General features: G+C 38.2%; 1 protein-coding gene across 9 annotated transcripts in view; it reads right to left on the reverse strand.

Annotated features, from left to right (window-relative positions):
- DNTT (DNA nucleotidylexotransferase) overlaps window positions 1–14,194 on the reverse strand; it is a 151,733-nt gene that overhangs the window by 94,734 nt on the left and 42,805 nt on the right. For 3 of the 9 annotated variants that reach the window (XM_068950003.1, XM_068949996.1, XM_068949995.1), the window contains exons 1-2: window positions 7,060–7,355; window positions 3,165–3,339 (exon numbers count right to left, since the gene is read on the reverse strand). In XM_068950003.1, the coding sequence (XP_068806104.1) occupies window positions 3,165–3,339; window positions 7,060–7,262 (378 nt within the window). In that variant the 5' untranslated portion in view covers window positions 7,263–7,355. Of the gene's footprint in view, window positions 1–3,164; window positions 3,340–4,208; window positions 5,391–7,059; window positions 7,359–14,194 lie in introns of those variants that run through there. The other 6 variants (XM_068949997.1, XM_068950002.1, XM_068950000.1 and 3 more) reach the window with 5 other exon arrangements.

The following is a 14,194-nucleotide window of genomic DNA, read 5'->3' on the forward strand; positions in this document are numbered from 1 at the left end:
CTCTTTCTTTCTTTCCGTCCCTCTGAAAGTTCCCCCACTGCCTCTTTCTTTCCCGTTAGCCAGGAGAGAGCAGTGCTCGCTACCACGTACGGGTGCCCTGGCGCCGCGCAACACCAGCGTCCCGAAAACCCACGGGCTTTGGTAGGGCAGGTGCTTCTCTGCTCAGAGGCGTCAGCGGGACAAAGGCATTCTTAAAGCAGAGAGATGTTTGGATTTCCCTTGAAAGCTGGTGCTTGGCTACCACGCTTGCGCAGCCTATGGAATTAAACGGGGGCTATTAACTATAAAAGCCAACTATCACCGAATGAGTTGCTAAGAATTCCCACAGAATCACAGAATTCTGTGAGTTGCTAAGAATTCAGACCAGCTCACCCCGCCTTTTATACTATATAAATCATTTTAACACCGGAGCATCTTGCAGAGCGTTCAGAACCAGGGGAAGCTGTACTTTAATGATAATTTTAATTAGTATATTGCCTAATGGTCTGTAACTCTGACTTACTGCCCTTGTTCGGCACTAAGAAGGACATTTCTTTTCAGCAACGCATTAAAACAAATGTCTTAAAGGAAACATAAGCTTCCAGACCACTTTGAGACCTGAAAGGTGAAATCTTGTCACTATTGAAATTAATGGGAATTTTGTCACTAGCCCACTGTAGATGGTATTTCACACAAAACATTCTCCCACTGCAATCCTTTTTTTTTTTACCCCAAAGTTTTTATGACATAGTCTGAGTACAAGGTTTTTTAATTCACTTTCATTTTACAAGACTGACATAATGAACCAAATTTGTCTTCAGTGAAATGCCAATTAAATTACACTATTTACAAGTCTGACCCAATGCTTAAAAGGATATTCCAGTCCCTTCCTCCTTTCTCAAGGCAAAAAAAATTTTGACGACATAGCAATAATAAAATTATTTTAAAATTGCTGAATTTCTAGAATTCTTTCACTTCCTTCCCTTTTTGCTTTACAAAAATGTTTATTACTTGAAGACCACTATGTAATTAAGATTGGTCTTAACTATAAGTTTTCAAGTGAACTGTACAGCTGTCGCTTGCATGCATCTTGTGCTGTGCAATTATTACATGAAATCTCTATGCCTCAGTAAATACAGAAGTTCTTGCTTACAGAACCAACCTCGAAGTATAGTAATGACCCCAGTGCTGCTAGCTTTTTCAGAAATTTCTACTCTAACATTATTCCAAAAGGACCTACTTATTATATATAAGACCTACTTATTATATATAAAAGGAAACTAAAGCAGTTCAATTTTCAGTAGCCTTCTCACTGATTAATAAAAGAAAGAAAAAGTAAGCTTCAGCATAGCTGGAAACATTTTGGAGAGAGACAGGCATTTCTTGCTTTGAAAAGAAAAATCAATCTATGAACGGATACTTTGAGACATCTGAAGCCATAGGTTTTTCAGCACTGCTGAAATTAAGTGGAAGTTGCATAATGTGTAATTTGGTTTACTTTTTAACCCTGCTGCAAAATTCTCAGCATAGTTTATTGGGGTTTATAGATTTGCTCACCTGTTTGGGATTTTTTCTTGTTTAGAGAAATTTTTTGCAAACCCAGGATTTATATTTTTATGATCTGTTTCTCTATAATATAGTAGTTACAAGGCTTTTAGTTTTATTTCTTTTCTACATTCCTTTAGTGTATTCTCCTTTCAGCAGATTAACTGGAAATATTGCAAATATACTGCCGAAATAGTTCATTGGAAGTACTGCAAATATAAACACACATTCTGTCACAGAATTACGCTGAGTCTGGGAGCGACAGCTCCATCTGGTGTATTCATTGCTTTTTAAATTGTTATTAAACAGCAATTTTTATGTGTAAAATCTGGGAAAATAGTTTCTGGCAATGAAAGATGACTGAAAAATGAATCAGAAGCAATGGCTTTTATTGGGGAATCATTCTTCATATTCTAAAAATCCAGATGAAGAAGAAGAAGAAAACAGTGTGATATTGCTGTATAATTTTCAGATATGCTCTGCTTAACAGGGAGATGCATAGTACAGATTCTGCTGTGGTCCTGGTGTTCACAGGTTTCCCGGATCCCGTTTGCAGTGGTGTCGTCATTCACACAGAGCCTGGTCCAGGCCCCCTGAACCCAGGAAGAATCCTGCACTTCACTGCAGAGCGTGTTAGATCAGACTTGCAATTCTCTTGACATATGAATCAATATCTTTACTAGGCCATGTTAAATCCATCATCGTGGGAACCAAGTGCATGCAGCCCAAAGGAATACATTAATCCCGCCGCATCCCAGGGTCTATTTCGAGGCATGTGCTGTTGACACACTGTGCCCAGTGTGTACAAGCACCACCACCACACAGTCATTATTCACAGTCTGCACTGGGTATATTGAATACCACTGTTTTATTACAACACTCCAGCCTGAGAAATTAGTACATACTTTTGTCAGATACAGATCAGAGGGAAATATGTCATCATGCGTTGTTTGAAGGTCAAACGCTGTTCCCAGATTAACTGGCCTATCGTTCCCTGCATCCTAGGACTTAAAGATCCCACTGGGAGGTAATACAACATAATACTGCCTTTGGTTCTTACCGTAGTTCTGCTTGCTGGTGCCAAGTTTGTAAGTGTTTGGCCACAGACTGCAGTAGCCTTCGCTTTACAGGTTCTTCAAGGGCCTACTGGTCAGCTGGTCACTTCTGAACAGCGAAGATTTTTAACATTTTTGTATTGTTTTGAAGAGACAAAGTATTCCATGAGGAACTCACTAAAATGCATCCCTCTCAGTGGTATATTTGCCATGACATTTAAGCATTTGTGGAAATACCACAAATATCACAACAAAAGCAAGTATTTCACTGAGGGATCTTTCCCCTTTAATGGCACTATTTTTACATAAATAAGAAGTACTCATTATTCAGTCCTTAACACGCAAGAGCATTATAACTTATATTGGCAGATGCCAATATAGCCTGTTAGAAAAGGTATGGAAAGTATCTTTCTTAATTTGTTAAAACTATGTGAACTGCTAATGTAAGCTTCAGGAAAAATGTACTTAAACTCAAAAACTGATTCACAGCATAATTATATATACATATGTATATACGAAGGGGAAAAAAAAACGTAGTCGATCATTTCGAATGACATTGCATTCGCTCTGAAGCATCTGACTTACCATGAGTCGATATTTCATTTCTGAATCAACTGGTCTTCCAGCTTCCATGCAGGCAGTGAACCAGGAAATATCCAGTAGTTCAAATCTGGAGCTGTCCTGAACTGCCTGTCCTCTCAGCCAGTCCAACACCTCCAGGTAAGAATTGTTCTCTGCCACAATATGAGTGACAGAGTCACTGTCAAGAAATACACAAATAAGTTTTCTTTTTTCTGAACTCAATAGCAGACAGCTACATAGCTGCCATTTCCATATTTAAATACCATGCACTTCCTGAAAATCATAGTCTATATTGTATTTAAGGATGTGGGACACCGGTTGCATTTTCATATCACAATATAGCTCTTCCACTCAGTGAATCTACTTTAAGGAAACACTTTAGCCTGACACCATCTGTAAGTGCAGCATTTTCTTTCTTTCAGTATCACTTAAATTCTGTAGGACACTATCATATTACATACACATCTTTTCGCAGTCTTGAAAATATTGGCTTGTGCAAGCAATAGCAGAACGAAGAGGCTGTTGTATGATATCCGACAGACTCCTTCCCCCCTCAAAATTCCTGAGCAACGAATGAAAGCTTTACAGCGTTACAAAGTCTATTAACAGTAATCCTATAAAGCTCTACAGCTACTAATGTTTTTGTAAATTTAAATCTTCTGTACTTATATTAAGCCTTGTGTTATTGTGTATGTATGGCATTGGCAAATGTTCATGATCTAAATCTTATGAACTATGCACTCCTTCTAAAGGACTCTTCCTTGCTATTAAGACAGCAGTCTCTTAGAAAACTTATACCCTGGTTTAGTTGATACAAAATTTACAGATTAGTTTGAGTTATTGTTCAATAGATTATATGGTAGTTGTGTAGTTGTATTGCTTAAAAACATGGTAGCTCAAGGATTACTATACTAAATTCAGTTTGATATGTTAGAATAACATGAGAAAGAATCACATGATACTTCATTTTTATAAAAAAAACACTGTTTTGCATCTTCTCCAGGTCCCAGGCCAAAGGATGTTTGTTTCAAGAAATTGCATACATACCTGCCATGAACCATAGATTTCCTGGCCTGTTGCTATTCCTCAAGGAGTTTAGAAAAGCAGCAACAGTTGGAAATTTTAAGAGTGAACTTCCTAACGTGTCTTCCCCTCCCCAGTGTAGTAGAGTCACCCACAAAGCTGATAACTGATTAAGGAGGAAACTAGTGCCCCACTTAAATAGATGGCAGAACAAGTTATCCCCCAAACAGATTTGCTAAGGAACCGTTATCGCCCAAACAGATTTGCTGAGGAAACATGTTTCATGCTTTATGGGCTTTGGCATCCCAGCAGAAGCAACCTCCAGTTGACAGTACTCCAGCATTTGGAGCATTTATAAGGGCTCTCACCCATGTGAAGTCTCTAGAACGTATAAAGCGCAAGGTTGTTCTCACACACCTACATGGTTCTGCTTTACCTGTGTCATCTCTGCTGCATTTCCCTCTTTGCCTAACTGCTTGTTTTCATGAAAGGTGTAGGACCTCAGCATCCCTGAAATCTGTGTCAATTAACCGAGATCAGCCAACACATTCCTAAACTTACAGGGGCAAACACACACACAAAGCCAGCGTGATTAATTTTACCCTTTTTTTAATAGGAATACAGCCCAGAATTTTAGCATGAATTGTCCCGATGCCACCGCATCCTCCCCCTAGCCCACGGTGTCAACGGCATTGGCTGATCCTGGTGGACAGCACAGGTCACTTTGCAGCCCTTCCCTAGCACTAGACAAAGTGAAACAGCCAGCCAGAAGGCGAGGTACCACTGGTAAAGATGACTAGCTCATACCGATTTTAAAAAGACCTGTGCTAACTGTTGGAGGACACAGATCACGTACAACTTTTCAAAGCGAACTTCGTTCTAGGAGACCAGCAAAACCCCTGGACCTATCCCTGCAGCCCCTCTTCACACCAATGATCAGTGATTTCATTAAATCATCTGATCACAAAAACAAATACTGCAGGGTCATCCCCTAGAAAACTGTTGTAACATAACCCTCCAATGCATTAAATGTACTATATTCTGGAAAGATGAAAAAAGCACCAAGCATGCTATATTTTAAAAATAAGAAAAATGTCATGATATAACACAGTCTTCTTCTCTTCATATTGTGCAACTTGTAGAGAGAGCCCATTGAAAAAAAACGCCCATTTTATTTTTAATCTGAAAGATGGCAAATCTAGGTTAGGTCAATCTCCACAAAATATTATTGTTTTTATTATTATTTAACCCTGCTAGGCTCTACTTTAATTAAACTGTCACATCTTTACTTGAATCAAAAAAAAACAAAAATCAGTTAGAGATATAGAACTTCTGCTTCCTGTGGTTTATTGCACTTTATATAAAATATTCATATTTAATATGTTTGTACCAAGCTGCAGATCTGGGAACTTTGCCATCACTATGCTCGCAGCAGCAGTTTAGTTGCTGTGCACCAGTTTCCTCTGGTACCTGTACAGCTGTGCTGTTTCTTGGCACAGAATGTAACAAATTTAGCGTTTCCTCTGCCATTCTCAAAAACAAAAATCAGCAGTTAAATAGTTCTGTTTTATACAGTAGCAGCTAAGCTGAAATTAAACATACACCTGTCTGACTTGCATACAACTTACAGAAAGCTTGAAATAGTGGCAATAAATACCTCTGTTGAAGCAGCCCAGATAAACCCTATACTCAGCTGTCAATGGACTGTTTATGTAGCATTCGGAACAGCCCCACGCATTTTTTTCCTAAGAATTCAATTACTTTTGTATTAGATTCTAATTGCCTACTTCTATACAATACCTGCTTGAATCTTGCTACACAAATTATTTCTACCCGTGAGCTTTCTTCCTCCTTCCTCAGCCTTTCAAAGGTGACGGGATTGAAAAGTATGTGGAAAACGAAAATTTATGAGGAAGATCCAGTGATATATTGTATGCATACAGATATAGAGAAATGATCAATATTTCGGTTTCTTCCAGGTTTTCAGGTGACCTGTTGAACACTATATAATGATATAACTAGTGCTCACGAAGAGCACTAAGCAGAGGAAGGGCTGCTTCAAACCGTGTTGATGTTACCCAAGCACCACGACATAAGTCTGCAGCTGGAGTGTACCTTCATCCTGAAACACAGCATCTGTGGTATTTCATTCCTTGGCCTTTTCTGCAGTGCTTTTCTGGATTGTACAGATTGCAGTGCTTTGCTGTATGAGTAAAGTATGACAGTAATTCTTTATTTGAAACTCTCAGAATTGCATAACTCAAAGAAAGACTATTAGAATACCAGAACTATTGTAGAGAAACATATCTCCATCAGCCTATCACGTTTCCCAGGCCAATATGTTTAATTTTTTTCATTTCAGGAATTGGCCATTAAATTTTGATTAATTCCAGCCTGACTTCAATGGGGAAATAAACAATCACTGATTTACATCAGCTAAAGACATGATTCATTGATGCCAGTGAGACTACACAAATGCACAGAAACAAATCCTGTGATAAGCATTTGCAAGGTTCAGACCTTACTTTTTTTTGATAGTCCATGTCAGAAACAGCACACTGAGAAGTGCAAACACATTAAAATTGACAGACTGAGATAAATTAGAAATATAGATTTCAAAGGTAAAAAAAATAAGCATTTTTGCTAGTGTCTGCATTCTGCCTGTTCTCTGTTTTCTTCCCAGAACAGGAATGAGCCATACTTCAAGAACACATAATGAAATACTGAAACATCATTATAGTGGGAAGAGCAAAGTATATCCACCAAAGACACAAAAACTTCCACTGCAGTCACTTGTACGATTGTATTTGTTAAATTACAACATTCCAAGCCTTATGTCTATATATGATTTCTACATATGCAAAGGTTTTCCTACCTTAGCTCACTTTCTACTCTGAAACCTTTTCTTCTTGCCAGCTCCATTAGAAATGTCCTTCTGGTCATCCCCATCTTCCTCTGCATAATAAAAATGACAAATTTATTGAACTTTATTTCATAGCTGCAGGCAGGGTTTGGGGAATGCCTTCCTTTCTGCCTCTTCCTCTGGGAGAACACAGCTGGAGCTCTGATCCTCTCCATGATGCAAGGTAGAAGTATTTTAACTTGGGTAAAAGGGAGCTCACATGCTTTCTGCCAGAGAGCAGCTGTATTTAATGTCACCACCCATTTAAGTAATTTTCCTGTCTCTCTTCTGAAATCAAAACCAGGTGCTACATGAGCAGAAACATCACTTGCTTTCTACCAGCTAGCTCTCCTTACACACAGCACTCCTTGCACAGAACTACTCCAGGCAGGTGCAAATACATTTTAATTCCTTAAAACGACCATTACCTATAAAGCCTTTTCCAAACAACACTGAGCATAACAAAATTAGCTCAGCACATGAAGCCAGGTCTTCAGCTGGTTTAATGGCATAGGTCCATCAGTTTCTGTTTACAGATCTCACTGTACTGAAGAGCATATTAATTTTCAGTAGCTTTTAAAAAATTGTACAAAATTATTCTTCCTATTGTTACCTCGGAATTACATCTTAGAATGCATTTAAGTAACCATATACAACTGTTTTAGACTACTCTGTGCACTTGTTACTTCTGTATAATTAATTCTGAAGGCTTGTTTTCCTTTACGTAGTATTTCACAATTTTTCCCGTGGTTCTGTCTTAACTTAATAAAATGTTGATTAAAGGGGATACTTTTTAAAAAACGTAAAGAAAGAATAAGCATTTGAAATTAGTTTTACAATAAAATAAATCCCTTGCTATTTTATATTAAGACAATGAAGGACACAGACAAAGCATGAGAGACTAGCTTAAATATGCCTTCAGCATGTTTTGCCGACATGAAATGCTTTGCAGTACTTGCCCTGGAATGCACCGAGTTATCTGTGCCACACACCGCTGAGAAAAGGTAACCGCCTTCCTGTTTTTAAGCACCTAGTGACCTCCAAACAACTACAGAGGAAATTGTGGATGCTACGTGGCCACCATACTATCCCCAGAGGATGGGGTATTAGTCAGAAAACTTCACCAAAACGTACTGCAAATAGACTTCATTATGCTGGACCAACTTGGTATCACCCTCAATTTCCATCCATACAGAGTGCAAACAACCAGGTCTATAGCACATGTGTCTCCTTTAGCAGAAAAACTCTAGGTCAGCGGTGAATATCTCCCTCTCCACGGATTTTTAAAATTTTTTTATATAGTAGCAAATTTGGAGTTTATCTGTTCTTCAGAATGGCTCAAAAATGTTATAACTTGCATTTCTCAACGCTCAAGTTTGGGAGAGGAAACAACTGGAAAAGTTTATCTAGTTAATTTTATTTTCAGTCATTTCATCGTGCATGTGTATAATACATGAGTTATGGAAAAATGACTCAAAAACTGTTTTCTCCAATATGCCCAGAAGTTTAAAATTAAATCATAAAAGTATTACTGACATTTTTCCAAGCCCTACAGCTCTTGCTTCTTCAATTGTATTATCAGAGGTATAAAGAAATAGTTCTCATCAGAATAGAAGCTAACCATTAAAAATTAATACAGAGCTTTCAGATTTGGGGTCTTCCTGAGGCCATGGAAAAAAATATATACATAGTCCAGTACATACACTAAACTCAAATCATTTCTTCCATTGCCTAAGGCTAACCTAGGAGCCAAAATATCCATTCCTCTCTCTAATTTATAGCATTAAATTTATCAAAATAAATCATTTCAAGGCTATTAAGTTATATGAGATATTTTCACAGGAACTGGAAGACAAGCAGATTTTAAGAGGCTTAAGCAAAAGAATAGCAGCAAGAATAGCAAAAATTACTAACAATAGGTCTGGCATTAAGACTGAGCAATCTGTTGTGGTTGCTCTGTGTCTGTTTTCCAGACTGCTAATCAACCATTGAACACCGGCCATCTCCCTGTTTACAGCCTTCCTAGGCTTGGTAGAACACTTTACTATCTCAAGCCCTGCAAGGAATAATGTATTTGAGAACAGATTCTTTACATATGTTAAACAAAGTCTTATTTTATGTTATAACTAATTCAGTGCTCTCAAACATGCAAATATAATTCCCCCCAGTGTAACATCAAGATGCTCAGTGCCAGTAAAACCCTTCTGGCATGAAAAACATAAGTTATTATTTCTTTGTGTTATTCTAATAACTCTCGAGCCAGATTTTCAAGTTTATTTAGGTGCCAAAAAGTTGCAAACACAGGCCTAGTGGGATTTTCAAAATCAAAGCAAGTTAGGCACCCAGCTCCTTCGGAAATCCATTTCTGTCTTTGAACCTAATGCAAAGAGATTTACTCTGTCTAACACACACAGTATAACGTCATGAAAAGTTCTCCGCCAATAACCCAATTCTATTAAACATACCTTCTAAAAGTAACTGGATTTCCCTATACAGAACGAGTAGTCTACTCTCCCACAACATCACACTACAACATGCTTGGCAGTAACACTGCAAGTAGAACATGCACGTGGCAGAGAGCAAATACAGCAGAGAGAAGCCTCTTGTTGTTTATGGTGAAGAAAGAGCTTCCCGTTACCTGAGTCATGGCACCACATGCAGTGTCTTACTCTTGACCACACACAGTTAGTGGCCTGAAACCACAGAACCCACGGCCCTTTTTCCAGCTCAGCTCAGCGCAGCACCACTGCTGCCCAGGCTTGCGGAGCGCCGAGCAGGTCACTTCTCCAGGGGTGGGGGGAAGAAACAGCCTTTGGGAAGGCACCAGATGGAAATCTGCAGCAAACTTCCACATCCTGGTGTCATTGCCGTACGTCCATTTTGTGGACAATCAAGGGTATAAAGATGCGTGTAAAGGTTGGTAGGCATTTAAGTAACTGCCTTTCCTCACTTGTGAGGTTTGTGCCAACAGCAGCAATGCAAGTAGCTGGTGAGCAGCGCCTGGCATAGACCTAAGCCCCAGCACCTCGGCGCTCATCTGACTTCAAAGTGGGTTTCCCTGGCAGGAGAAGTGCAGGAGCACACAACCACTGGAGAGCACAGTTCAGCTCCTCTGCATTTCAGTACCAGCAAAAAGCTTTCAGGGCACCTCCTTGGTTATTTTCAGATATTCTTTTAGTACTCTGCTTTCCTATGAACTACAATTTAAATATTTTATAACATGTTACTTGCCAATTTTATATAGCTTTCTTGTGAAGAATGACAGATGACTTAATATATTGTTGCAGTATACTAATCTTCAAAAAAGGCACCATCAATAAAAACCAGAGAAATGATTGTTTGTACACCTCTTTTTAGATTTAATACAGCCTTAACAGCGTCTCATGTGGTATTGTTACATAAAGATTTATTTTTCTTAGTTTTTGATTTAAAGTCTGTGATAAGAATTCAGCATTCTTCAATGAACAGTTTTATGGACATTTTAAAATCGTCCTGCTATTTTTCTCCAGAACTCCTGCAACTCCTTTTTTGTTTGAACTCTGACTTTCATGGCTGCTAAGCATCCTATTTGCCATTGATAACTATTCTACCAGTCTCTCAATGTTTAAAAATAATATGCCAGGGTATTTTTCCTCTTTTTCCTAAAAACTTTGTGGAATCAATTATATTTTTAAATTAACGTATTATGTAGAACTTTTCTATATTTGTACCACCTTGTTTTATGCAATGCACAAACTTGAAGATGTACACATACCAAAATTTGAAACGTCTAAAAAAATTTTTGTTAACCTTCATCTCTTAAGAAGTACTACTGTACAGGCTTTGTCTTCGTTTTTTTTATTTGTTTTATTTCACTCGTCTATTTCTCTTGTCACTAGGGAGCTATGTGAACTCCTTAAGGCCTTGAGTTTGTCTGTAATTCAGTATTACATTGGAAGATTATTAATTAGTTGAGGTTATCATCACTGTTTAGTAGATGATCAACAAGTTACAGCAGTATCTCACAACCGCACTGGACTAAAGCGCTCAATTTCTGAAGTTTCTGGACACTGCTACCTGCATCAAACCTTGTTTGAACATATATTGCATGAATCTATTTCTTTCACAGTTCTCCTCCCCTTTTTTTCCCCTCCCATTTTTGTAATAGTGAATTCTTAGAAAATGAGCATTGTAAATCAATCTGGCTGACCTTCAAAATAAAGAAACATAACAACATGCTGTTGCATCCACAGTTTAGAATAAATGTATTAAGCTTAAAGATAAGCAAATGTTGCAAAATATATTCTGGAAATGTTCAGATACATTTAAAAATCAATTCTCCCTCACCCCGTTCAGGGTTTATATTCCTTGCATTAATCACAAGAATATTTTCAGCAGGCAACTTTGAAGCATACATGCTTGAGTTGTTCACATTTATAAATGTGAACCTCCATAAAATATCCAGATGACCAAGAACTTTGAGAAACCGATGAACTGATAGCTTGCTTTGAATGCACTTATTTGACTATGTCATAGTATTTGGCATGTAAGACAAGGCAGGCTTAGAAAGAAGATGAAATCTTGTAGCTGCTGTCAAATGCATAACGTTTCTTCTGTGTATGGTTGGAGTAGTTGTTCATTATCTTTTTTGGTTTTAATCAGAAATGAGAACCTGAACGAGAAGAATAAATTTAGCAACATCTCTCAAACTCAACACCTACCCATGGAGAAATTCTACCAAGAGCTGAGAGCTTCTTTAGCTGGTGCTATGCACGGGTTACTACAGCAAGTGTCTATTCTTCTAGGCCCCTTGCAAGTAAACTAGGAAAGATTAATATGACAGTGCTGAATCCTAAAAGAAGTCAATAGGGTCCACCTCTTACAACACGGGGAAAAGCAACCAGTGACAAAGCCCAGCAGGAGATATTGCCTACCAGCGTCAACATGCCTGTATTCCCTGGAAGCAGTTCTTTTCCCTCTGCCTTCAGTCCTGCTGTTCTACATACAAGGCTTGCAGTTGCACCCTTTGGTTACTCGCTAACAGCACCACTGCTTCTCGCTATGATTGTTACTGGACTAGTCTTTGATATTTGTGCTGGGGCATCAGTAGCTTTTTTTCACACTGTAGCCTCCTGAGCCACAGATGGAGGCATAGCTGCGTAATCCCACCACCACACAGCATCAGGCACGTCCTTTGACAGTTTTGAACCTCTTCCCAACACAGTTTACAAAGGTGAATGTCTCTGGACAGCAAGCAGTGTTTATTCAGATTCTCACGCTCATCACACTGCTCGTGTTAACAGACATGTCCTTAATCTATGAATATGCAACAAGCTTTCAGGGATGAGGTTACACAAACTGTGTTGCATGGGCGACACTTAACCAGCTGGAAAGATCATTTCTCTAGCTCAGTGATGACAACCAAATAACACTCCCATGGCCATTTTTGAAACTTCTTACATAAAAAGGTAACACTAGAAATAAACACATTGTTATATAAAAATTCATAACCCGCCAGCTTTGCTCACTCTAGTATAGCAGCTACATTGACCATGCCTCGCCTTTGAACTAGCTGGTACAACAGGTGCTTGTTGCAGTAACACTGCAAATAATGCAGTTCTAGAACTATTTACTTTATAAAATATGCAGACTGCAGTATCTGTGAGATTAATGCCTTCTGTTTTTAGAAATAGTAGAATATGATGCTTTTAATAAAGATAAAACACTTAAACCAAAATAAAAATTGGAAGAGTTCCAAGTTCCATAACAAGCTTTCAACTATATACTCAATTTTTGGTAGTGCAGAATGTTTATTTGGCCTGAAGCTCCCACGTCATTAAACTAAGGATATAATCAGATCAGATAACATAAAAGAGATAAGTAAATAAGAACAAGTACAGTAGACAACGGTGTTGCAAAGGGAAGAAAACCTTATGAATAATATTATGTAGCATCTCCTCCTTGTTCCCCTCACAAGTTTGTTCACATCACAAAGATAAACTTTATCTCACTTTCTAGCTATTGAGCAAAAGCAACGGGTGATGGTTAACACTAGAGTGAGCTCTGACAGTGCTTGTCCTGCACACTCCACTGAAATAAGCTGCAGAAAAAAGTCAGAGCCAGCATCCGAGAAGCTGCAAGAATTGAAGAGGATTACACATATCTTTTCTCTAGAGAGAAAACAGATGTTCATCTGCGTGACATGTTGTGAATTTTGCAGGTGAAGGAGAAATCAATTAGATGCCTTTTTTTATTCTATAAACATGAGCTGAAGGACAGCAGAAATCACAGCAGAGTGGCACAGAAGTCTCACCTCTTTCATTTATTGAGGTGCTGAGTTTCATTAATACTGAACTAATTACAGCAGAAGTAACCCAGCTGAGTGATTAATTCATAGCAGGGAAAGAGTTTGCTTTATCTAGCTGGATTTTTTTCATCCAAAGCCACTCCTGCCACTGTTTTTACAGAATTCTTTCTATTTCATACTAACTTTACCTACAATTTGGCAACTGCCAATCATGTTACAATTTTTATATATATATTTTTGTTTGTTTGTTTTGCAATGTGTATCTGATAAATCTGCTTCTCACTGCAGTGAAAACTTACTTTTTTCAACTGCATAAAATTTACCTCCTGAAACCATTGGAAATTCCTTTTCCAGTTTATCTCAAAACTTGCTCCATGGTTTCATCTTACAGAAAAATGAATCTCAGTATGACAATTCAAAGGTGCAAATAGCAAAGGTGCTACAAGCCCTGGCCTGGTGCAGGCTTGCATACTTATTTAGCTGTGAACATATGCTGACTGATCTTTATTCAAAAACCACACTCTCCCTAGATGTTTTTGAAATCATAACCTTGTGATTCATCTTTCTGACTCCTTAAATAAAGGACGTGAACCTCTTGCCATTATTTGATGATGCACACCTGCTTATTAGGAAATTCCATCACAAGTTTTGACAGTTTTGACACATTTGACTATTCAAAGAAACAGTATAATTCCATCCAATAGGGGAAGTACTTTATTTTGCATTATGAGTTCTGTTCCTGTTTCCTGTGTTTATTGCTGGGGAGAGGATTCATTTTTTAAGATATGAAAGCTAATTGTGTGCCATGCAAAAAGTCAGACT

This window comes from Struthio camelus, chromosome 7, assembly GCF_040807025.1.
Source record: "Struthio camelus isolate bStrCam1 chromosome 7, bStrCam1.hap1, whole genome shotgun sequence".
Taxonomy (NCBI): domain Eukaryota; kingdom Metazoa; phylum Chordata; class Aves; order Struthioniformes; family Struthionidae; genus Struthio; species Struthio camelus.